Here is a 25890-nt window from a genome sequence, read left to right on the forward strand (position 1 = left end):
ATAAAATGTTATTCAATTAGTTTTATGAAATATTTCAGGCATATGAAAAATACATATAATAGCCTTCTAAGATGGCCATCAAATGAATCACATGTCTCAGTATTTACATCTTTGTGTATCCCCTCTGCATGAATCTGGTTTGACAATGTTACCTGCACAGACCAATAGAATAATGCTCTGTGACTTTCAAGGTTTGGTCATAAGAAGTCTTCAGCTTCAGCCTAACTTGAAATGTTTACTTTGGGAAAACCAGCCGGCATATAAAAAGTCTTACTACCCCAAGACTATCACGTTATGTGGAAATCCAAGCTGGCCAAGTAAGACAGAGAGAAAGCGGGGACGGGGGTGTGGGGGGGAGAGAGAGAGAGAGATCTCCAGCCAATTCCCCCTCTCTATCTGAGGCACCAGTCATGTGAAGCAATAAGCTACCTTCAATGCCCAGCTCAGTCAAACCTTCAAAGTATGCCAGCCACAGCCACTATCTAAGTGCAATGGGATGAAGGACCTCCAGAGAAAACCACCACATGAGCCTAGTCAAACTATGTGCACTGTGAGAGAGCATCATAAATTGTTTTAAGCTAGAAAGTCTTATAGTGCTTTGCTCCACAAGAGAAGATGAATACAAAAAAAGTAACATAGTGAACACCTAAGTCCTGACCACCAGATTTAGCAAATCTTAACATTTTGCCATATTTGCTTCAGATATTTTTAATGAGATAAAGCTCTACATAAACGGTTGAAATAGTCAATGTTGCTCTTCCTGATTTCATTCCTCTTTCTGCCACAGATAGCCATTATCTTGAATTTGTTATTTATTTTTTCATGAAAATTTGTTCATTTGGCTACATATATACCCACAACATGAACAATGTTTTTTTATGTTTTAAATTTTATATGAGTATTTGGCTGAAGATATTATCATTATTGAGAGAAAGAGCTTTGCTCCCTGATGCACTAGAAGCCAATACTATGTCACTGAGTTTTTGAGAAAAGAAAAGGTTTTTATTGCAATTTGACTAACAAGGTGACATGAGTCCAGCTCAAATCTGTCTCCCTGTGCTGGCTTTAAAGTAGTAATTTTATTACAAAAAGTTTAGGGGGTGCATTCTGGAATTAGTAGGAGATTGGTGGAAGGAAAGAGGAGGTCTGGAAAGTCCTTGGGCATGCACAGGTATCTCTTCATGCCTCCTCATGGGTCCCATGTGCAAATTTGGGAGGAGTTAGTATGAAACATGCAATGAAAATTCAGCCTGTGATGTCAGCATGTCTGTTCTCTGCAAAATCTAGTTTAGCAGCCATATTGGCGTTAACCCATTTTAGCTAGTTTTGTTACAAGCAGAGGGAGTTTTAGCACTGTTTCTTTTTTATCCGTTATCTTGTAAACTAAACAATTTCTGTCAGTCATTGGTGTCTTCAACTCTTTGGAGAATGGTTTCTTTATTTTGCCTCTTGCTTATTTGGTATACATTTACTCCTGATATATTTATATTGAAACATATATCTTATTTCCTTATTTTAATTGTGGTCTAGTTCTCTCTTTACACCACAATATAATGTATCCACTTCTCTGTTAAATGACATTTAATTTGTTTCTAAGTTTCCACTATTACAAACAACATAACATATTTTAGATGTCTTCTCATGAACATGTTTGAGAGTTTCTTGGAGATATAAAGTTTAAATTAGATGGTTTGGTCATATGGTATGAATATGTTAAAACTTAAACGTATTGGCAAACTGCTTTCCAAAGTGGTTCTATTAGTCCCTTATCAGTCTTGAAACAAGACATAACATTGTATTCATTATAAAATAGGCACTTGGCAACAAATTTAACAATGTTTAAATGGCCATCAAATGAATCAAACCTCCAGTATTTACATCTTTGTGTATCCCCTCTAAATGAATGATATGGGTTAATTTGGGGCACTACTGGTAATGCATAAATTATCCTTGTAGACCATTACTATTAGGCGCTGAAAATAAATCTATTTCTTAACAATAATGTAATCTTTTTCAGAAACTTTAAAAATACACACATACCATACATATACCTAACATAATTAAAGGAATGTTTCTTGTAATAATTAGTACTCTGTACTAATTACACACAATCACACACACAATCTCACACACACAATTATGGCTCTTTGGAGTAGTACTTCTAAACTTATCCTGAGAGCTTATTTCAGAATTCAAGGTCTGATGAGTAAAATAATGCTTCATACATTATTAGGCATTTTCAATTGAGCCCAAAAGTAGTTATCAAATGTATTACTTGGATTGTATTCCCTTAAACTGTATTCTTTCCACTTATTTTAAAACTTCAGACTTTCAAAGAAAACAAAAGCTAATATTGAATAACTAATATTTCTGAATGTATTTCAAATTAATGTGAGATCTTGGAGACTATTAAGTGTTGATATATTGTCTTAATGTCCAACTTGATCTCAGAAAATTATAAAAAATAATTAATAACCTAAAATACATAATGTAATAGGTGACTTTCCAAATTTCATGTGTAGAGTTTATTCAGATAAAAATATTGTCAAAATTTTATTTTTTTCAAACAATTGCACTGAAATAACTAAATCTGCATTAACTATATGGCAAAAAAATTCTTATTTTGACAGCAGTATTAACTGGTATTATGAAATGTTTACTCAAATACAATATGTTAAATTCTACCAGATTAGGAAACCCTTGACACTGTTGGTGGGAATGTGAACTGCTACAGCCATTGTGGAAACGCTATGGAGGTCCCTCAAAAAACTAAACATAGCTCTATTATATGACCTAGCAATCCCTCTTCTGAACATACACCCAAAGGAAATAAAATCAGCATCTTGTAGAGATATCTGAGCTCTAATGTTTATTGCAGCATTATTCATAATAGTCAAGATATGGATACAACCTATGTGTGTCCATCAGTGAATGAATGAAGAAACTGTTATATGTATATGGGTATGTGTGCATATATATATGTGTGTATGTTTGTGTGTGTGTACATATATATAGACACACACATATATGTTCAGCTTTAAAAAAGAAGGGATACTGCCATTTGCAACAACATAGATGAACCTGGTGGACATATAGTAAGTGAAATAGACCAGACACTGAAAGCACAGAAAAATAAATATGAAATGATCTCACTTATTTGTGGAATCTATAAATAGTCAAATACGTAGAAACTGAGAGTAGAATGGTAGTTTCCAAAAGAGGGGTGGTGGGGGGAATTTAGGAGATACAGCTTGAAGCATACAAAGTTATAGTTCTGTATAAGAAAGTTATCATTATTATATATTATATAATATTTAATCTTAATTATAATATACAATATAATATGTTATGTATAATAAGATCCAATGTACAGCATGAGGCCACAGTTAATAATGTTTCATTGTGCACTGAAGAGTAATTTGCTAAGTGAGTAGATTTTAGGTACTCGAACCTCACACACAAAAAGGTAACTATGTAAGGTGGTAGATATGTTAATTTGACTGTAAAAGTCATTTTGCTATATATGTATATCAAAACATCTCTTTGTATACCTCGAATACATACAATAAGAAATGAATGAAGATAAAAAAATCTATAACTAGACAATGATAATAGGCTGATATACAGGTAATATTTCAGTGGAAACACTGTTTTAATACACATAAGAAAAGGCATTAACTAAGAGAGTATCAAATCAATTCTTCTCACCTATGCAAAATACAAGGGACAGAGAAATACATTAACATAAAATTGTCAACAGCTTCTAAATTCTTGGAACAAAAACATTTCAAACTGGGCCTATATCTACAAGTCTTCAGAATTTAAAGCAGTAATTCACATCAGTACCCTCTCAAATGGTTACGGTTGGCTCAATATTTACCAGAAAGAATTAATGAAAAAAAAAAAAAAAAAAACAGGAACAGGCTGAACCCTTTCGGACTATTTACTTTATTACCACTCAAATATTTTGTGTACCAAGCTCATTGGACATATGATAAATTGACAATAAATGGGACCAAGTACCCACAAGAGACTTAAGATCTACATGACAGTCTATAGAAACTGGCAATGGGGAAGCTTATAAAATGTGATAGAGATTTTTATCACACATTAACTACAAATATTCATTCACTTGTTTGGTTGAATGTTCTATTATCTGAGTTATCTTTTATATTAAAATGTTGGTCCATGGCCTATAAGAACTTGATGAGAGATAAACAGTCTCACAGGAAAATGCACATATTTACATAAACACAAGATTTTGTGTTCATTTTCAGGGCATTTCATAGGCACTGTGGACTTTAAAGGGTCCATCCTAAGACGTTAGCAGTTGGGCTATCTGTATTATTTGCATCTTATTATATTCGAAGTAAACTCATTTGTTAAATCTATAAAATGTGACTGGCTTAATATAATGATATTTGGGGGTAGTGTACTTGGGCCCAATTCAAATTCTACTAAACCTAGTAATCAGAGGCTTATATCAACTTAAAGAAAAAAAAAGTATAGGTATGATTTAACACCTTCATATTTCTGCACAGCTACACAGATAATAATAATTCACTCACAATCCTGGGCTATCACAAATAGGAGTTTACATGGGAAACAATAGCATATTTATATTTGCAAGTTAAGGTAAATTATAACATTTCAGAATGTTTGATTTCTAACAACAACAACAACAACAAAAACCCTCATGTTAACAAGCAATTTTTTTTAAAGATTTCAGGCAGTGAAATTCAACATATATCTTCTTGAAGTAATATAAAAGTAGCATGAATGAAAGACTGTGAAATAAAATGAAATGAGATATAAATGTCTTTATTATTATCTTCAGCTGAACTTGAATACTATAACCCAGTTAATAAAAATACAACTGGAAGTAGCTACTCTGAAAGAATGTTCTTTTAATTTGAATATAATAGTTTCACAGATTTTAAATTTGAATTTTAAAGATACGATATGTAACATTTTTCCCCAAAGCCATTATTTTGGGTTGTTAATTTTTTGATATATGTATTTTAAAAATGAAAATTACAAGGGAGAGTGGTAGAAAAATACCAATTTAGGTTTCAGAAAGTATAGGAATAGTAGGCTTGCAAATGTAAGGTAGTGGCTTACATCTGTCATCACAGCACTTTGGGAGACAGAGGCAGGAAGATCGCTTGAGGCCAGGAGTTTGAGCACAGTCTGGTGACATCACAGAGCCCCCACATGTCTACAAAAATATAAAAATATATTAACCGGGCATGGTGACATATACCTGTAGTTCCAACTACTTAGAAGGCTGAGGTAGAAGGATTGCTTGAACCCAAGAGCTAGAGGCTGTAGTCAGCTATGATGGTACCACTGCTCTCCAACCTGGGCAACAGAGCTAAACTCTCTTTTTAAAAAGGTAGGAAAGTTTTAAGATTAGAGAAATAATATAATATGTGGAGAATCTGTGGTGACCAATGCTTTCATGGCATATGAAAGGATATGGAGGATACACTAGTACTTCAATTATTTTTCCCAAAAGAGGGAGCTTGAATGTCATCCAAATTTATGAGATGGATCTGGGAACAAGCAATTCATTGCTTTGTTTAATTGTTCATTCAATAAATATTTATTGACATTCTATGTGCCATGCACTGTAACAACAGGTAAAATAAACACAGATGAGTGAAAATTACTTAGCCCAGCCCCTCAGAGAAACCACAGTCCATGAGAAAAGAGTGACAGAGATGGAATTAGGATGAAGTTAACAAATTCCATGGAGACAGCAGCACAGAATGCAGAGAAGGTAGGTACTGCGCACGATGGGCAATTTTGCCTTTCCCTTAGAAAGAAAACTTGAATCCAGACGTTTAAAACACACAAAAAACCAAAACTCCTGTCTAATACAATGCGATCCCTCTTCATACCCGTCCACTAGTCATCCCAATTTGAACAAATCATCAGAGTTCCGACTAGAACCTAATTGGTGTTTGGTTCCAGGAGATGGGAATTACTTAGCTCATTGATCTATCATATGAAAATTTCCACATGCATCATTACTAATTTGAAAGACGCTTTTCCCCCTTGAAGCCAATAATTAATGTTTTCCAAATATCTACTGGGAATGCTTATCTTTGCTCAGTAAAACACTAAAGATATAGAGCTTAGTGTTCCCTTTCATGTCACAAGGGAACTAAGATTTGTCCCCCTCCATTTTAGTTTATGTATCCTTTCTCTCCATACCCAACCTTCTCTCTCTCTCTCTCTCTCTCTCTCTCTCTCTCTCTGTCTCACACACACACACACACACACACACACACACACACACACACATTTTCTCTTGTTCCCCGCCTTTCTCTCTCCAGCCATCCTTGCCCCCTACCTAAAGCGGTCAACCTCTGGAAGTAAGTCAACTCCATTCTGAAAAAGAAGAGTGTCGCAAGAAGTGAAAGTGATTTTGACCAGAGGTGGCTTGTCTCCACTTCTCCCCTCCTCTCCAGAAAAGGATGGAGCAGCAAAGAGGAGGGTGTGCGCGTGTCTGGTGGAGGCGGGTAAAGAAATGGGGTGTCTTTAAAGCAATAGCTTAGCAAATACTGGGACTAGAGTGCGGCTCGAGTCCACTTCTCAACAGTTTGGCGAGAGTCCGCCAGGTGAGTTGTAACCCCTGTTAGCAGGAAGAATCTTTTCGCTTTCATTGCCCTCCCTACCGCCCCGCATAACACCTGAAGGGGAGGGTCTCAAAGGTCTTTTGAGCCCGGACTTGATCCCCTCTCCTCACCACTGCTACCACCCCACGCCCAGCAGTCCCCATCACCCGCCCTTTCTCCACCTCCAACCTTGACTCTGGGTACAAACAGGTCCTCGCACAACCTGACGAGAGAGGAGCTTCATTGGTTAGATCCAAATCCCAGCGGAAGGGGGGGGCCCAGGAGGGAGGAGGCCGAGCACTGCTGTGGGCGGGAAGCCCACCTGGGGTCGGGGGCTGAGGAGCCGGAGGAGGGGCGAGAGACCCGGGTCCTCATCCGCGGAGTTACGGTCGGAACAAACTTGGCGAGTCTAGCAGCGCAAGCGCGCGGATGCTAACCCCAGAACCTTCAGCGCGCGGGCACGAAAGGGTGTGGAGCGGTATACATAGCTCTACATACACATTGAGCGCTGAGCGAGAAAGGAGGGGGCGAGGAAGGCAGGTTCCGCCTCCCCTGGCCCCGTGCACACACACGCCCACCGCGGCTCGGGCTGGCTGAGCGCGGGCGAGTGTGAGCGCGAGTGTGCGCACGCCGCGGGAGCCTCTCTGCCCTCTCCTCGCACCCTGCTCAGGGCATCTGAAGAGCCTGGAAACGTGAACAGGCTTGAAGTATGGCATGTTGCAAAGATGGTTTCTGCCAAGAAGGTACCCGCGATCGCTCTGTCCGCCGGGGTCAGTTTCGCCCTCCTGCGCTTCCTGTGCCTGGCGGTTTGGTGAGTTCTCCGGGGTGCGGGGAGGTGGGCAAGGGAAAGTGGAGAAATGACCAGCTCCCGGACCCCTTTGGCCACTCGCTCCTCCCTGGGTGTACTAGGTCTCCCTGGGTGTACATTTCAGCTGTAAGAGGAGGGGCCGAAGCCAGGCTTTTCTGTGACCGCATAGATGCGGAGAGCACGAAGGGCGCAGGATGCAAGAGGCATGTGGGCACTGGGGGTCTTGTGGCGGGGCGCGCTTTTCCTGACCATTTCTGTCTTCTGCATCCCAACCCCCAGGCTCGTCTCCTTTAGCTTGGGGCAAGCGACTCTTTCCCTAGAAAACAAACCTGTTTGCACCTGTTCTCTGATGGATTCTTAAAATAATCTCCTCCGCCCCCATTTTTTTTTTTTTTTTCGCTTGCAGTTTAAACGAATCCCCAGGACAGAACCAAAAGGAGGAGAAATTGTGCACAGAAAATTTCACCCGCATCCTGGACAGTTTGCTCGATGGTTATGACAACAGGCTGCGTCCTGGATTTGGGGGTATGAACGATTTCAAACGCGCAAGTGTGTCCTGTCTGTCCCTCTCTTGGTCTTCCTGTCTGTCTGTCTGTGGGAATATCATTAGGTATGGCTCACGTGCAAAAATAAATCTCTCTCTCTTTCTATCTCTCCTCTCTTGGTGAGACCTATGACAAGAAGACCGCCTCCACCCGTACTTTCCCATCTCCCTGCCCCCTCAGAAGCTTTGCCTCTCCCCCACACTAATTACCTCCCGGGACCTGACTGCTGGTTGGGGGAGGTTGGAGAGGAAGAGTCAAAAATGGGAACTCTGGGCTCAGCTGCCTGGCCGCTCTTCGCTGAGAATAGTTTCCCTGAACCTGGCCACTTAGCTCAGAGCAGGTTGCACTTGAGGCAGCTGAACTGAAGTCCCTCGTCCTCCCACGTGTCCATGCCTATGCCAAAACCTTGGCCAGTGTTCTACCTAGGACATAAATCTGGGGCATGAAGCTGCCTGCTCTGCTAGAGAACCCATTCGTTTCCTTTTCTCTTGTACAGCAGGATGCTTTTTTCTCCCTTTCTTTTTCGGTGATGTGTCATTTGCTTTCCTCCTAAGACTTTAAAGTTAGAGATGTTTCAGCTTGCTTTCTTCAACAAAATAGGTATAAAGGACTTAATAGAGGTGCATCCATTAACAGCACTGTTGCTCTTTTTCATATTCATATTTCCTTTGCATATATAATGAAAACCTATGTGGCAAGCTTTGTGCTAGGTACTAGGTCCACAGAAATATTAAGATACAATTCTTAACCTCAAACAGCTTCTCAGTCCAGTTCAACGAGGACAAATGACTTGCTAGGGTACCATTCATAGGTTTGGCCCAGGTCCTTTGATCTCAAAGTCCCTGTTCTTTACAGTACACTGCATTAATTACCCTTCAGCAACTGAGTTGAACAGGAGAGAGATTCTGTCTTAAAGGAGCTTACATTCAAGTGGTAACAATAATAACAACTAGTAATATTGTATTTATTTAATTAAATGTTCACATATGCCAGGCATTTTGTAGGCATTACTACTCTGTTTAACCCTCACAACAACCCTTTGAAAGCCATTACTCTCCCCACTTTACAGATAAGGAAATTGAGGCTTAGAAAGTTAAGTAACTAGTCCAAGTTACAAGTGGGAGGAGAAGGATGCAAACCCAGAGCAGGCTGTATATTTAAAAAACAAAGCCGTGCACATGGGGATGGTATCAGATACTGTGTGATGAGTATCATCTAATATTAGAAGCATGGAGCAACTTTATACCTCCTATTGAGGGTGTGTAGGACATGAGATGTTGGGAGAATGGAGAAGGTAAGAATGGGGAGCAGGACAGCCTATGATGTGGAGTAGGAGTATGGCCTGAGGCTAGAAAGAGTTGGTGGAGAGAAAATAAAGTTGGATAGAGTAGAGTTGGGTGTTTCTTTGGTGTCTAGTCTCATTTAACAGATGGGGACACTAAGGTCTAAAAAGGGAAAGTGATGTATACAAGGGCACGTAGTACATCAATGATAGGATGAGATCAGGTCTTCTGAATTCCAAACCATTATTTCTTGGATTTTATGAGAAGGTTATGGGAACCCATTGAGGGTATTGATTCAGCATTTGTATATTTCTTTTCTTTCTTTGAGATAGAGTCTCACTCTGTTACCCAGGCTGGAGTACAATGGCTTGATCTTGGCTCACTGCAACCTCTGGCTCCCAGGTTCAAGCGATTCTCCTGACTCAGCCCCCCGAGTAGCTGGGATTACAGGTGCAAGCCACCACACCCGGCTAATTTTTTTAAATATACTTTTTGGTAGGGATGGGGCTTCACCATGTTGGCCAGGCTGGTCTTGAACTCCTGACCTCAAGTGATCCAGCCTCCTCAGTCTCCCAAAGTGCTGGGATTACAGGCATGAGCCACGCTGGGCCAGCATTTGTATGTTGACAGTGATAAGAATAGATGAGAAGAATGAAAGTTTCTCCTGCTTCTTTTCACATTGCCTCTCCAGGGATAGGCTGCCTGCACTGCATTCGCCTTCATGCAAATCTGAAAAGGGGTGAATCATTTGTCAATGCATGATCTTCCATAAGTGACTGGGAAATTACCATTTTAGATCAAAAATAGTGTTGTGGAGCATGGTTCAGATGATGTGATACCATTTAAGGCCATATTATATCAATAAAAGAGGATTTATCTGCTCATAAACGTTTTAAACTTGACATTTCAAGTGAAGAAAAAAAATAAGAAAAGTATCCAGTCCTATGTAGTTTACATATTCGCTCAGAAAATTGATATACCAGAACATAAATCAAAGTGAAAAGTTAGAACTGAAACTATACTGTTTGATTATAAATGTTGAAAATTAAAATAATACCTGCCCAGCTGGCTATAATGCAAGCTATAATTCAAAAGGAAGAAGGGATCCATCGTAGATGGATCCTTCTTACCATCTGCTCTCTCCCATACCATTATATTGACAATAACATAAGTGAAAACAATATATGTGAGCCATTACTGGGTTTTGGTTAATCGTAATTCTACTAAATGTCTCAAGGACATTATTAGTCATGTAATTTGTCACTGCCAAAAGTTCTGCATTACCCACCTGAAAACATTTTTGTAGTTTTATGAGAAGGGGTTGAATTAACATTACTTCCAGCATTACTAATTGGTAAACCATTTAAACATTTACTAAATAGCATAACATGGGTTTTGTTTGTTTGTTTGTTTGTTTGTTTCTTGGCTTTGCTGATAAATGTTTGTGGTAAATGTGATTCACTTTTTAGAAGTGGGTCATTCTCTGTAAATGTGTAGTATTCCAAATGTGACAGAGGAATAGTGATTCTCACCTGCAGAAAATGTGTTTTCTGTTTACATGAAGTTGTAAATGTGTACCACGGAAAACAATGAGAAACTTCATCATTAGCACAGACTCTTAGATACCACAAGTCAGATCCCTTCTATGACATTGGATACTCTGTGGAAAATTTGGTATTTTAAAAATAAAATGAAAACAATCCAGATTTTGACTAGTAGGCTATAAATATGGATTTACTTCCTGGTTCCTATAATCCTGCTTCTGCTCTTTGTGGGGCATTTACTTTATATCTGTTTATACAACTTTGCTGTGTTCCATTTCAAACAAAGCTAAAAGCAAAGATTTGAATTGAAATTGGATGGTTTGTGATTGCTCAGTAGGCCAGGCAGGGGTTGAAATAGATTTGGAAACTAAATTACATATTTTTAACTCAGCAGCACAGCTTGTGATAGGGAAATAAAAGGAACTGAAATGGTTTCCTTTTTTTACATCCCTCCAGGATCTCCTCTCCCTTGTCTCCTACATTCTCCCATTGGAGAAGAAAAGGGGAAAAGGCGAGAAGAGAGGGAAGGAGTCATGGTTAGAGAAGCTGATTTCGTACTTCCGAGAGGATGTAGTTCTCTCAAACTCTGACAAATCAGTTGCTATCATCCTGAAGTAGCTTTCACCTGTGTGGATATAGCACACAAGTGAAACCTTCCACAAAGAAGTCAGAAAATAATCCCCTAGCTCTTGTTCACTTTCAACACTGTTATATGCTTTCTTAAAAATGCATAGCTAAGGTATTTACTGACTACCAGGAAATGGTTTAGGAAACCTGCCATTACTCATTTTCTGTTTATCAAAGGGTTGCACAGCCTTTCACACAGCTCAGTATTTTGAGGCACATGATCCAGAATAACAAATGTTTCAAATACAGATCATTGCCTTTGAATCATCTTCCGCAACCTCTCTGAAATGGGAATGAAGCATTTGAGTCATTTTTGTAAGGTTATTCACTAACATAGTAGGACTTCACATTAGTGGACTTCACATTATTTACTAAGATTATTACAACAACACAAAGGGATAAGTAAGACAGGCATCATCCCTCTGTTAGAAAACAGGCTGAGAAAATTTGTAATGAATTGCCCACCAATTCTATAGCTACTTCTTGGTAAAGTCACAACACACACCCTCATCTTTAAAACCTTAGTTGGGCAGCTGGTCCTATATCCACTTCTGAGGCATTCTTGCATTGCCCTGTTTATCAAGAGTCAAATTTCCTGAACATGCCTTCTTGCTACTAAGTAGGACCTTAAAATAAACTAAATTACATTTGCTCTGAAGAAGTGAGATAAGAACTTTTATTCTAAAGCTTTAATAACTTTTCAAATAGCAAAGAAAACACAGAAAATTGTATGCATTTGGGTTAAGTTGGAATGCTTTCCCCACAAAAATCAAATTGTATTTGCAATGTTTTCAAATAATCTATGTATCTCCATTTAAAAGTTAATGTGTCTTGTGCTAGTCTTATTAATTAAATGTCAATAGAGAAATGCTTTTAAAAATACATAGGCAAAAAGAGCACTTCTCGGCAACATAAAGCTTCATTCTCTTCCAATTTGTCTCATTCTTTCATTCATTCATTTGTGAAACCAATCTGTATTGAGAGACCACTATATGTCAGGAACAATGTAAGGTTGTGAAGATATCATTCTGATCTGATATGAGCCCTCACAGACTTTACAGCTAAGCATTATAGAGAGATGAAAATAACAAAGAAATAATAAAATAATTAAATGAAAATGCTATGGGATAATCTAATAGCATGCTAAAAGGGGAAAAAATGGGTGAGGGATCTATTTCAGATTTGGTGTTCCTGGAAGTCTTTTAAGCTAAAACCTAAAGGTGTCAGGCATGAATAGAGTAAAAGAAAAGTAATTCTCCGAGGGAACAAAACAATTAAGTGCAAAGTCTGAAGGTAGATAATAGGTTAGTGTGATGTAGACTGTAAGAAGAGTCCAACATGCCTGTAGCCAGAATGCAAGAAGAAGAATCTCATGAGGTTTGGCTGAGATGGTAAACAGAGGCCAAGTCTCGTAGGGTCTCTGGGGACCCTGTAAAAGAGCATAAATTATTATCTTAGTGAACCTGGAAGCAATTGGAGTTTTCTAAATGGAGGGAATGACATGGCTTGACTTAGAGTGAAAAATGCTCCATCTTGTCTGCATAAAGGAAGACTTAGAAAAGGAAGTGGGGGAACTTGGAAGCAGGGAGACCAATGAAGCTTTTGTTACTTTAGCTTTAGTTCTCTTAAGTTGCCAGTTGCTTGGAAAAAGGTGGTAGAGGTAGTAAAGATGGATATATGTAAGTTGATTAAAGTGAGTTTTTTGGAGGTTTAATTCAACAAAGAATTGGCGATTGACTTGATCTGGATGTTAAAAAAAAAAAGAGAGAAGTAAAAAATGACTTTTCCATTTCTATTTTGAGAAATTGGGCAAGGTTGATGTTATTTGAAGCTGGGGAGAACTGCACGATTTCCTGCCCTCTTAAGTTCACACTGTGGAAGATACAGAAAATAAGCAACAGAAATAAGTAAAATACAGTGTGTGTGCCAGATGTTGGTTAACAGCTATAGAGTAATGTAAAGCAGGGGAGGGGGTTGCAATTTTCAGTAGAATAATTAGTGGAGTTTCTACTAAGAAGGTGCTATTTGAACACTGGTCGTACTTAAATAAAAGCATAAACCACATTTGGGGGTTTCTGATGAATGAGAAGGAATTCTAAGTGCAAACATGTTAAGCAGGGAAGTCAGGGTCCCTATACTGAAGTTTAGCAGGGCTGAGGCATAAGAGGGGATCAGTGTGATAAGAGGACAAGGTTGTGTACAGCTTTGCAGGCTGATTAGGACTGTGCTTTTACTCTGAGTCAGATCAAAAGTGACTGGAAAGATTTTAGCAGGGACAAGGCCTGAACTAATTTTAAAAGGCTCTCCTTATGTTGAGAACAGGCAGTCAGAGGCAAGGGCAGATGCAGCAAGGTTTTCCATAATAAACCAGAGGAGAAACGAGGGATACTTTGACCAAGCTGGTTGCAGAGAAGTTTGTAAATTTACAAGAAATGGTTGGCTTCTGGATATTTTGAAATTAAAGTCAACTGACGACAGCTAGAACGTGGGATGTGAGAGAAAGGGAGGTGTCAAAGCCGATTCCAAAGTTTTTGATTTGGACACCTAGAAAAATGGAGTTGTCAAGACTGTGCCAGAAGTAGACCAGGGGCATAGATGAGCAATTTGTGTGCAGGTATGGTACCTTTGAGATGTTTATTACATATCAGGTGGAGATGAACCTGAAATTCAGGGATCATGAGTATGTCAATATACATGATATTTAAAGCCAGAAGTCTAAAACGATTACAGGGGATTAAGTTTGATAGCGAAGATGTACAAATATTGAGTTTTGATGTCTCCAATGTTAGGAGGTGGCTCCAGAGAGGAGAGGAGGAACCTTTGTCCCAAGAAGACTTAAAAGGAGTGGCTTGTGAAGTACCAGGAAAACCAAGGGAGTGTGTATAAAATTAAAGTAAAATGTAAGGGGGAAAAAATAAAGAAAAAATAAAGAAAGGAGGACGGATTAATTTAGTCAAATGTTCCTGACAGATAAAGAAAGATGAGAACTTAAAATTGACCACTGGATTTAGCAATGTGTACATCTTCACTGATTTTGACTGTTTTGGTGGAGCCGTTTTGGTGTTGTGATAGGTGTGAAAGTCTGATTGAGTGCATTCAAGAGAGAATGGAATAAGATTTTTCTGGGCATTTGTACAGGGAAGTAGAGAAATTGGGATGGTAGAAGGAAGGAGGTAGAAAAATGGGAGAAAGAAAAAATACTTTTAAAGTTGGCAGGAACAATGCTGTACATAAGGAAAAACTCATGGTACTGACAAAAGGAAGTGGACCCTAGGCATGAAAAACAAATTATTGAGATAGATGATGGCATGAATAAGAAAAATCAGAGGTACTGTTGATAGTTTGGTTTTTTTCCAGAAGTTCAAATATAATAGAGAAGAGAAAGAGAAAAGTTTGCCTTTTGTTTTTCAAGGTTATACCATAACATGTTTTTCTTCCTTTCTTTCTTTTTTTTTTCTTCTATTGGGAATAATCTAGTAGAGAATATTTAGCATTAGATTGGAGGGAAGGCATAGCTAAAAGAAATATGTCTTTGAGAAAACAAGAGAAGTTTGAATTCAGAGCACAACTTTACTTTCTTATGCTCTTGGTTAAAAAAAAAAAAAGATATACAACATACCGGTGCTATTTTATATTTACATTTTCTTTAGGGTTAGGATGTATGCATTGCATTCGGTATTTCCTGAAATATACACTCTAAAATCTAGATTACAGGATATTAGAAAATTGGTGATATTTGGGTAATACTTCACTGAGTTGTTAGACTTCTTTTAGATGAGAAAATACATCTGATTGCATTTGTATATATCATTAAACATCACTGCCTTATAGTCTACGCCTTTCTTACATATTTGTTCTATAAGCCACAGGTACACAGAATTGAAACCTAGATTAATAGTTCTTGGTATGTGACACACTTTCATTATTGGCCGATACATAACCTTCTTTTTATACATCCTTTCATCTATTCAATCATTTATTAAAATATAATAAACATACCAGTTAAACCACCAACCAGCACAAAGTGTAGTACTTGGACAAGTTTTATTCTGCTCTGTGGTCTCCTCCATCCTATCTTCCTCGTCCAAAGTAACCATGATTTTAAGTCCTTTTAAAATTCTTAGTTTTCCTTTGTATGTCATTTTAGGTTGACTTCTTTATTTTAAAAGTTTATTTTAAATATTTAATTGTTTTGAACTTGCTATATATAATCTTTTGATGCTTTTAACTTAATTATATATTGCTAAAAATCATTCTTATTGTTGCATATTGCAATAGATCATTCATTTTGACTGCTGTGTGATATTCCCATTGCATAGAAACCAGCTTATTCATCTGCTCTGTTGGCAGTAGGCTTTTTGCTTGTTTCCAAGATTGTGGTGCTGTGAATATCCTGGCCCAAATTTCCTGCTGTAAATGTGCAAGAGTTTCTTTTGCATATATATCAAGGAATGGATTTTCTGGATCTTAGTGTAAGTGGGAGTTGACAAGATAATGCCAAACTATTTTTCATGATGAGTTTACAAAATCAACTCCCATTTACAGTTTACAATGAACATGACATTCAGGATCCAGATACCCTCTTTAACACAAGATATATATATCTTGAAATGGTATTTCTTAAAATGGCATTTTATTGTGAAATGATTTGAATTTTTCTGATTCTCACTATGTTCTAATGTGGTTGAATATCTTTTCCAATCTTTATTGGCTATGATACTTTTCTTTCTGTGAATTACTTGTTTTTATTGTTTGCCCATATTTTATTTTTTTTGTTGTTCATACTTTTTTTATTTATTTGATGGTTGTAATTATTTACAAAGTAGACCAGGATTGATGGATTATATGACATGGGAGGCACTAATCTTTAATGTCTTCTAAAGTGAAAGAAACTTCTAGAACTTTATAGTGTTTTCTGCTTTCTCAGTGATATCAATGGATATCTCTCGTCTTTGTTTAGTATTCAGGAAGGCTCGTATATGTATATTTTGTAAATGACAAGCGAAGAGATTTCTTTATGTATTTCATTTAGGATTCCTTGTTGTATCGCTTCAAGTGTCTTCATTTTTGGAGATATATCACTAGTATTTTGTAAGGTGATGGTGGATGTGTGATGTAGGTGGCTGGATAATTAGAAATGTTTCCTCAAGTGCATGTCTGGGAAGGCAATATGGAAAATAAGGATGGACTAGTTTCAAGATCAGCAAAACACCCTAGGCTTTCTCATGATGTAGCAACAAATAAGACATCATTATTGGAGATGAAATTTCAAAAATGATTCCACCCTTTAACCATATCTGTACTGCTAAAATTAAGTAAATTGGGAAATTATCTGATTCATTGTTAATTGCCTTCCCTCTTTCCCAGCAAGTTAGACTCATTAATTAGATGGTAATATTTCCCTGAATTTGATCTTGCTGGTCTTGGCTCTTTCTTTCCCAAAAACTGTTGAATCATCTTGTTTGCCTTACAGACTGTCAACCATATTTTCGGTATTAAAAAATGTATCCCTACTACCAACAAAGTAGAATTGTAAACTAAAAGATGTCTTTAATGTTGTACAAATGCATACCAAATTATGGGAAGAAATCCTTCCAAGCTCAAAATTATCTGGTTTCCATGTAATTATACTCTCAGTAAGGTTGATTTGAACATCCTAAACTGTCGTATTAGAGGAGGTGTCTCTAAGAGTTATTCTTAATTACATAGTGACCATTATTCATTGACAACTGATTTATCAGCAGCCTATTACATTTAAAACCTGTGATTGGTCCTGCCAGAGGATACAAATACAAATAAGACACAGTTTCTAAAAATGGGAAATATTTTTAGTTTAATTGCTGTGGAAAGTAATTCTGTTAATTTTTTCTTTTGATGGGTTTTTAAATCACTGCTGGGATGATATTAGGAGCATGATGAAACACAGTTATTCAACGCCTAATATGTGCAAGGCGTTGTGCTAGTTTGGGACTTCAAAAACGATTAAGATTTTGCCTTTGCTGTTACAGATAGAAAGACCCAGGCAGTATGCAGTAATAGGAATAATAGTAAAGACGTGAAAAGCACTGTGAGAAAATACTTTAGAAACTAACGAACAAAGCAGGAAATGTAGGTATAGCATGTTATATTCTAGATATGAAATTCCACATTTGCTTAAGTAGTTAATGATTTATTATTGGTGATGTTATATAGTATAGTAAAGCAAGCACATGCTTTGGAGATCAATATAAGGGGATTAGAATTCTGGCTCTGTCATACATTATTTAGTCTCTGTGAACTCAGTTTCCAGATCCATAACATTCTCATGAGGATAGCGCCTTTGGAGGGTGTCGTGAAGATTACATGAAATAGTATATGGGAAGAACCTAATAACCTACCTGACAAATAATTGATCTTTAATAAATAGTAATTATTGTAACTTTGCTTATTGTTCTTTGGAAAATACCCACACCCTGTGAGCACACCTGCCCCTCAATCTGTCCAGTCTTCAACCCCACTGCCACATCCCTAGTCCAAGCTGTTATCACCAACTCTCAACTTGACCAATGTAGCAGCCTCTTAGAAGAGCCCTTCTTCTACTTTTGCTTCCCTGTAATGTATTGTCAATACCATTGTCAGAATAATTTTGTAAAATATATAATCTAATCATATAAACTCCCTTACTTCAAACCCTCAGTGGGCTCCCAGTGATTACGGGATACAAATCAAACTTCTTACCACAACCTGCAAGTAAAGACAGAGACAGACTGAATTATCAGAAGAAGAAAGCTCCAAGAAAAAACATAGGAAAAACTATTAACCTTTCTGTTCTCTAAGGCTGCCATAACAAAGTACCAAAGACTGGGTGGCTTAAACAATAGGAAATTAATTTTTCACAGTTCTGGAGATAACAAAGTGCAGGCAAAATTGATTTCTTCTAAGTCCTCTCTCCTTGGCTTATATATGGCCATCTTCTGTCCATGTTCACATTGTCTCTGCTGTGTGTGTGTGTGTGTGTGTGTGTATGTGTGTCCTAATCTACACTTCTGATATGGTCACAGTCATATTGGATTAGGACCTACCCTAGTAACCTCATTTTAACGTTAGTGTCTCTTTAAAAAGTGTATTTCCAAATATGGTCACATTCTGAGGTACCAAGAATTAAGACTTCATCATAGGAATTTGGAGGGAATACAATTTAGTTCATAACAATACTCTATGTAGCTCCCCATCTTTTACTGATATATTTACAACTTATTTTCCATGTAGTTTTAACTACAGTCACCATAGCATATATTATAAGTGTGTTGCTTAAAACATGCCGCTTTTTAGAATACGAGTTCGGGGGTAGGTGTTCTATCCACTGTACCCTGGTTTTCATTCTATCTTTGTGACTTTTATTTCTCATCATTCTGTCCCTCCCTTGCTTTGCTTCAGCCCCACTGGCCCCCTTTCTAGTCCCTGAATACACTCAGCCCTTTTCCTGTCTTTGATCTTGTCCTCTTGCAGTTCTCTCTGCCTGGAATCCAGCTTCCCGAGCTCTTGCAATGGCTCATGCTCATTCTCCAAGTTTGAGTTTAAAAGTCACTGCTTTGAAGAAGCAGCTGTGACTGCAAATCAGGAATGGCCTTCCCAGTCTCCCACTCTCTTAACATCCTGTATTTTTCCTCTTAGAAATGATAGCATTCTGTCATTTAGTTTATCATTTTAGTACTGTATTCATACTCTGACTGCCCCAATGGCATGTTAGCTCTTTGAGGCAGGGAATTCCTGAGTCTTGTTTACCAATGTAGCATCAGAGCCTAGCACGGAACCCAACACACAACTGGCACTCATTCAATAAACGTTTATTGAATGAATGTCTGAAGGAAATCCCTTTACCAATCAAATGTTTTTAGGATCTCACTCGGTCTCAAAGATCCATAGGAACATATAAGGCAAATACTGAATCATGAATGTCACAAATACTAAGGTTATAATTTTGAACACAAAACATTATTCAAGAATCATTGAGAAAGTAGCGTGTTATGCAAGAATTGGAAAATGTTCATTCTTATCATGGAATCATTGTAACTATAGAACTACAAGAATTAGCATACACCCACACACTTTAAAATAAATGTATAAGGAAAAATATCATTGGCCTAATTCTTTTCTCTCCTAGACTCCTCGCTCCCCTGAAATACCTATGATATTAATATTTTATAGCACACGGTGTTGTAAATACTATCCTAGAAAACAGATGAACACTGTAAAATAGAGTGAAGTGAACAGCCTCAGCTAGGAACTTGTTAGAAATGCAAATTGTGAGGCCACACCTTATGCCTAGTACTAAATCAGCATATCGAGGTGTGGAGTTCAACAATCTGTATTTTTACAGATATATCAGAACCACTTCCCTAAACCGATCATCAAAGTAACTTTTGATTTCTCAAGAATCTTGTCAAATAGTCTAGTTGCCAGGACATAACCAACCTTAATTATTCGAGTAACTTATCACCACTTGCCCTGACTTGCAATGACATAGTGTTTCTGCTTTTTAATACTCTGACAATTGTCCTTAAGAAACTAACATAGTGATTTGTTTCACTGTTGAACCTATTTGAGTGAAATTGCTATCTTCTAGGGTTCAGCACATATTACCTGCTTCCTGGACTACCTAACTATTCCTGCAACAATTTGACATTAATTAGCTTATTACTATCATGTTTTGCTGTTGTTTTCTCCAATTTTCATTCAAATGAAAGTCTAATTAACTTTTCTGCTTTCCATAAATGTAGTCTTGAAAAAATTAAATCTCATGATAGATAAGCCTGATCCAGACTTTTTCCTCTTACTATACTGCCTAAGGCTTTATTTTTCTTAGGATATTTATTTAATAAGGAATTTTCTCATTCTCCCTCGAGCTACCTTTCTTTGTGTGGATCAATCTTCATTCTTTAGAAGAAGAAATATTCAGATTCATTTTTATGAGGATAACTTTAGAACTAGGGCATTAAGTAATACCAATTTCTCTTTGCCTTTTTTTTTTTTTTTGGCATGAATCCCATTTCCCAAGCAAGAATCCAAGTGAGAAATTATTTCATCTTTATAGCAGATATCATTCTTCCTATGGAATATCTATCCTCTGGCTATACAGTATTATAAACCGTTGTTTAAGGAAGTTATGTTCAAGTGGCCACAATTTTTATATTTTTGTTTGTATTAAAATGCTATTTTATACATAATAATGACTATTGTCATTATTGAGCACATTCTATTCTAGAGACTGGGAAAATGACTTACAAGTATTATTGCAATTAGTACTCATTAATATCTTTACCTATGGGGATATATGACTTGAAGATGATATTACTAGAAGATGTTAGAACCAAATGTGAACTCCAAACTTTCTGATTTTAAGTTTCATGCTAAACTCAGATTGTGCTAAACCCAGATTGTGTTCCCGAGTCTAAAATCTATGTTAGCCATATTGTCATTATGCTCCCACATTTCTCTTCTGCCAAAACACCTATGTGCTTCATGAACTAGTCTTATTTAGATACAGGAAAGAGTCTCAATAGGGGCCATTGTCAGAAGCAAAGGGAACCTCACATGGAATGAATACTTTCATGAGATAGTCGCTTTGCTGAGCATCTTATTTCAGCAATTTCATTTGATCGCTATCAAAATCTTGCCTGATGGTTGTGGTTGCTACTATTGAGGAGTTAAATAACTTGCACAAGGTTGTACAGTTAGTAGGTGGCAGAGCATAAGTAGCTGTTACTTATAAAAAAGTTTGTCTTTGATTCCAATCAGTAGTGAATGGTGTGCCTTTTGATAAAGGTGACATGAATCATTTTTAAAATTATTTACTGGTATCCTCAACTCTCCAAGGATACAGTCCTTACAGCTGTTATGGTTTTTCTCTTCTTTGCTCCTGTGGCCACACTTCCCCTTTTTAACAGCTCACTTCTTTATAGAAGCCAATCAGATGGTGGACTATAAAATATCACAAAGGTTAAAAACTTTTGTGTCTCTGCATTGCCTGTTGTAACAGTGTCCAGGGGTGATGTATATTTAAGAAAGGTTCCTGGTAAGTAATTAGGGTTTCTTTTTGCCTGTAAGTAAACACTGCTTTCTGGTTTTGTTGTGCTTTGGTCTACATTTTTTTGTAGAGATTCATTATCTCACTGAAAATTTAAGATGCTTGTAGAAACATGATATATCATATCTGTATTTACTCTGTAATTATCTAACCATCCAAGCCTGTAAAATTGGTAATTATTTTTTCACACTTATTCACTTCATACCCGCTAGGTCCTGTTACAGAAGTGAAAACTGACATATATGTCACCAGCTTTGGACCTGTTTCTGATGTTGAAATGGTAGGTATTTTCGAAGTTTAATTTACCTTTTGAGACTTGAAGAAAACATGTAGAAAAGAGGGCAATTAATATTTATTTCGTTGTCAATCACGCAAAGCCAGAAACCCAAAGAACCCCTAATTAAACTTAAGTATGTATAAAGAGTAAGACATTGAATCTCATTCAATTTGCATTTCAGCTGTAACATTTGAGTGCTTGTTGATTTAGGGTCATACTAAACAAAGAGAAGAACTTTCCTATTACTGGTTCCTATAGCACAACCTGGGGTGTAGCTTTTTTTGTTTTTGTTTTGTCTTTTCTTCTTCTTTCTTTCTTTCCCTTTCTTTCCCTTTCTTTCCTTCTTTCTTTCTTTCTTTTCTTTTCTTTCTTTCTTTCTTTCTTTCTTTCTTTCTTTCTTTCTTTCTTTCTTTCTTTCTTTCTTTCTTTCTTTCTTTCTTTCTTTCTCTTTCTTTCTTTCTTTCTTTCTTTCTTTCTTTCTTTCTTTCTTTCTTTCTTTCTTTCTTTCTTTCTTTCTTTCTTTCTTTCCCCTTCCTTCCTTCCCCTTCCTTCCTTCCTTCCTTCCTTCCTTCCTTCCTTCCTTCCTTCCTTCCTTCCTTCCTTCCTTCCTTCCTTCCTTCCTTCCTTCCTTCCTTCCTTCTTTCCTTCCTTCCTTCCAGATGGAGTTTCACTCTTGTTGCCCAGGCTGGAGTACAATGGCGCAGTTTCTGCTCACTGTAACCTCCACCTCCTAGGTTCAAGTGATTCTCCTGCCTCAACCTCCTGAGTAGCTGGGATTGCAGGTGTGCGCCACCACGCCTAGCTAATTCTGCGTTTTTTAGTAGAGACAGGGTGTCTCCATGTTGGTCAGGCTGGTCTCGAAATTCTGAGCTCAGGTGATCCTTTCGCCTCAGTCTTCCAAGGTGCTGGGATTACAGGCATAAGCCACCACGCCAGGCTGTTTTTTCTTTAGGAAACTATTGAGGGGGAGAAAATTAGACATGATAATTAGTTTCAGTATGAACTAGTTGTGTACACTATTTTGTAGTTTTCGTTGTATTTAGTATTTCATGCTGATCTAATTGCTTGCTGCCCATCCCAGCCCTTCTCCCTCCTTCTCATTCATGTTTAAGAGCTTAGAATACCAAGCACTGGTCAGGAAGAATTCATTCATACAGTTGTGCTATCTTATATTAAAAAACTTACTTTAGTTTATTCCTTGATCTAAAGCTCCTAGTAATTCGAAACCCTTGAGTTATTTGACTAATTTTAATAAACTTTGTGAAAATAAAATATCTTTTACACATATTACTTTGTCTTTAAAATGCCTAAAATTACATGATTAATTATGCATGATACTTTTTACACATTAACTGATTTTTGCTATCTGGTCTAAAGTAAAACACAACTGTACTACCTGGTACTGGTGGTTTTCTTAAATTATAGCAAATGTATTATTAGATAATGAGCATGTGTGGTAATTTATTTATCTTATGAATGCAGAAGATGAAGGCATCAGGATGAATAAAAATTACTCTAATTGCTGAGAATCTTTTTGCTCCATTGATTCAAGATCATTCCTGCTCCTATTAATTTTATTTGCAATGGTCTTTTTTATGAGCATGAAGGAGGACAGAATGTAATGCATTATTTTCACATACTTATATGTAGTCATTTGTGACTTAAATATGTTCCAAAATAATTGCCCTAGGAATACACAATGGATGTGTTCTTCAGACAGACATGGATTGACAAAAGACTAAAATATGATGGCCCCATTGAAATTTTGAGATTGAACAATATGATGGTAACAAAAGTATGGACCCCTGATACTTTCTTCAGGAATGGAAAGAAATCTGTCTCACATAATATGACAGCTCCAAATAAGCTTTTTAGAATTATGAGAAATGGTACTATTTTATACACAATGAGGTAATCTTTTTTTTTTACTTCTTCCCTTTCTTTTTTATTCTTTTCTTTCCTTCCTTCTTTCTTTCCTTCCTTCCTTCTTTCCTTCCTTCCTTCCTTCCTCCCTCCTTCCCTTCCTTCCTTTTCTTCCCTCCTTTCTTCCTTCCTCCTTCCCTCCCTTCCTTCCTATTTTAGAATCTAAAATCATAATTATTTTTTTAAAAGGGTTGATTTTATGTAATTGCATTTTTCATCATAGACTCACCATAAGTGCGGAGTGTCCCATGAGATTGGTGGATTTTCCCATGGATGGTCATGCATGCCCTTTGAAATTCGGGAGTTGTAAGTTATAATAAAAATTTTGTTAGAATTTATGATTACCTCATGCAAGTTGATATTTACATATGTATTTTATTTTTCATAATCCAACATTTAAGTCATGGTTCATAACAAAAACTGCCTGGTTTTATTTATGGAGATTTCATTAACTATTATTTTATAATAAAGAAATAAAAACAACCTCCTTTCCCCACAACAAACAAAAACCTATTTAACAGATAATCTAAGTACTCTTAGTCACAATTGACTGGTGATCAGTGGTGAAATTTAGGGACCTCTGAACTCTACGTGTTGGTAGTGTTACACAGAAAGTACAAATTATATAGATAAATATATATCTATATAATTTAATTATATATCACTTTGGAGAGAGAGAGAGAGAGAGAGAGAGAGAGAGAGAGAGAGAGAGAGAGAGAGAGATAGATGGACAGACAGACATTCTATTGTAAACAGAGTCCTTCATAGCCAACTTGGAGGAAATCCTTAAAAGGTTCAGAGCTTCCTGACATCATATAGCTTGAAATGACAGAAGCAAGCACTGCTGGTATAACAGTGACTGAAGCATAGCAAAAGCATGGTAGGGGTGTGGTCTGAGATAATATAATGCCTTATATACCACATTAAGGAGTTTGCATTCTATCTAAAAGCTATGGGAAGCCTTTCAAAGGTTTGATGAAACAATGCAGCTTTCTTTGACATTTTACAGTTCCACTTCTACTTTTTTTAGAATGGGTGGTAGAGAGACTGGAGTGGAAGCAGCAGAGAAATGGAGGCTGTTGTTTTAGTACAAGCAAATATGGCAGTGGCTTAGACTAGGATGGTACTAGAGGAGAAACTGTGAAATAGATATGTTTGGGAAATTTTGTAGAAAATGAAGGCAACAGGATGAGATGAATGGATAGAAAATAATATGAGATTCCTTCCCTTAAGGTCCCTTCTCTGAGATGGCAGCAAAATGTGATTGCCTTTTCTAAGGTCTGCCTCACATTTTCAATTCAATCAGAATCTACCAAAAATAGATGCTGGCTTTTACTATTGCTTCAGATTCTTAGTTGCACTGATTTTGAAACTGTTGCCTGCTGTTATCATCGCTCATTGCTTAACTTAATGAGAATCGACAGTCACTATTCTTTTTATAACCCCTAGTGATCACAATATTCAGTGGGCTAACTTGAAGCCAGGGAAAGTAATATGTTCTCTTACCAATAATTTAATGAGAGAAGATAAAGACAGAAAAATACATAGACAGTGTGATCTCATTGGGGCCAGAATTAAAATCCATTTGTGCTGTAATCATTCAAATTTTACCCAAATTAGTTCTCACGTAGAGGAAGTCCTTTTCACTCCCTGCATCCCAACCTCTAGTTCTCAGAAAAAGCTCTCTTCAGAAGGACTTGAACATAGTTAGTGTTCAATCAGAGTTGGTATAAAATAAAGAAATTGCACATTGGAAGCGGATGTTTTTGGATTGGGAATTAAAAAGAGAGGCACACCATACTCAGCAGGTAAGGATTGTTAATTACTCTGGAAACAGGGGAAAATAACACTATTTAAACCCCCATGCTTACAGTTCAGAGGAATTAGAAAAACCAGGAAAGAAAAGGTCATTCTAGCAATGTAAGGGTAGCCAAGGGAAGGATACTTAATTTGCAATATCATAGACAAGAACATAGTATACAGAGGCTGTAACAGTTTACTGAAGCGTGAATATATTTCTGGAGATAAAGGCTGACAGATAATATAACTGAATGATGCTAAAATGACAACACAAGCCTCATTGTTTTGTAAGGTGCTCGTAAGTGTCAACTTCTTTCATAGAATGAAATGATTCCATTGAGGAGCTACTATGCTATAGCCATTTTAGGATGGTTTGGAGGGAGGGTGGCACACA

At 37.1% G+C, this 25890-nt stretch overlaps 1 protein-coding gene across 3 annotated transcripts in view; it reads left to right on the plus strand.

Moving 5' to 3' along the window:
- Positions 1-6541: 6541 nt before the first annotated feature.
- LOC105487678 (gamma-aminobutyric acid type A receptor subunit alpha4) overlaps positions 6542-25890 on the plus strand; it is a 76876-nt gene continuing 57527 nt past the window's right edge. For 2 of the 3 annotated variants that reach the window (XM_011751198.2, XM_071093636.1), the window contains exons 1-5: positions 7201-7434; positions 7838-7956; positions 21709-21776; positions 23464-23684; positions 23920-24002. In XM_011751198.2, coding sequence (XP_011749500.2) covers positions 7349-7434; positions 7838-7956; positions 21709-21776; positions 23464-23684; positions 23920-24002 — 577 coding nt within the window. In that variant the 5' untranslated portion in view covers positions 7201-7348. Of the gene's footprint in view, positions 6627-7200; positions 7435-7837; positions 7957-21708; positions 21777-23463; positions 23685-23919; positions 24003-25890 lie in introns of those variants that run through there. The other variant, XM_071093637.1, reaches the window with a different exon arrangement.

The sequence above is a fragment of the Macaca nemestrina genome, chromosome 3 (genome assembly GCF_043159975.1).
Source record: "Macaca nemestrina isolate mMacNem1 chromosome 3, mMacNem.hap1, whole genome shotgun sequence".
Taxonomy (NCBI): domain Eukaryota; kingdom Metazoa; phylum Chordata; class Mammalia; order Primates; family Cercopithecidae; genus Macaca; species Macaca nemestrina.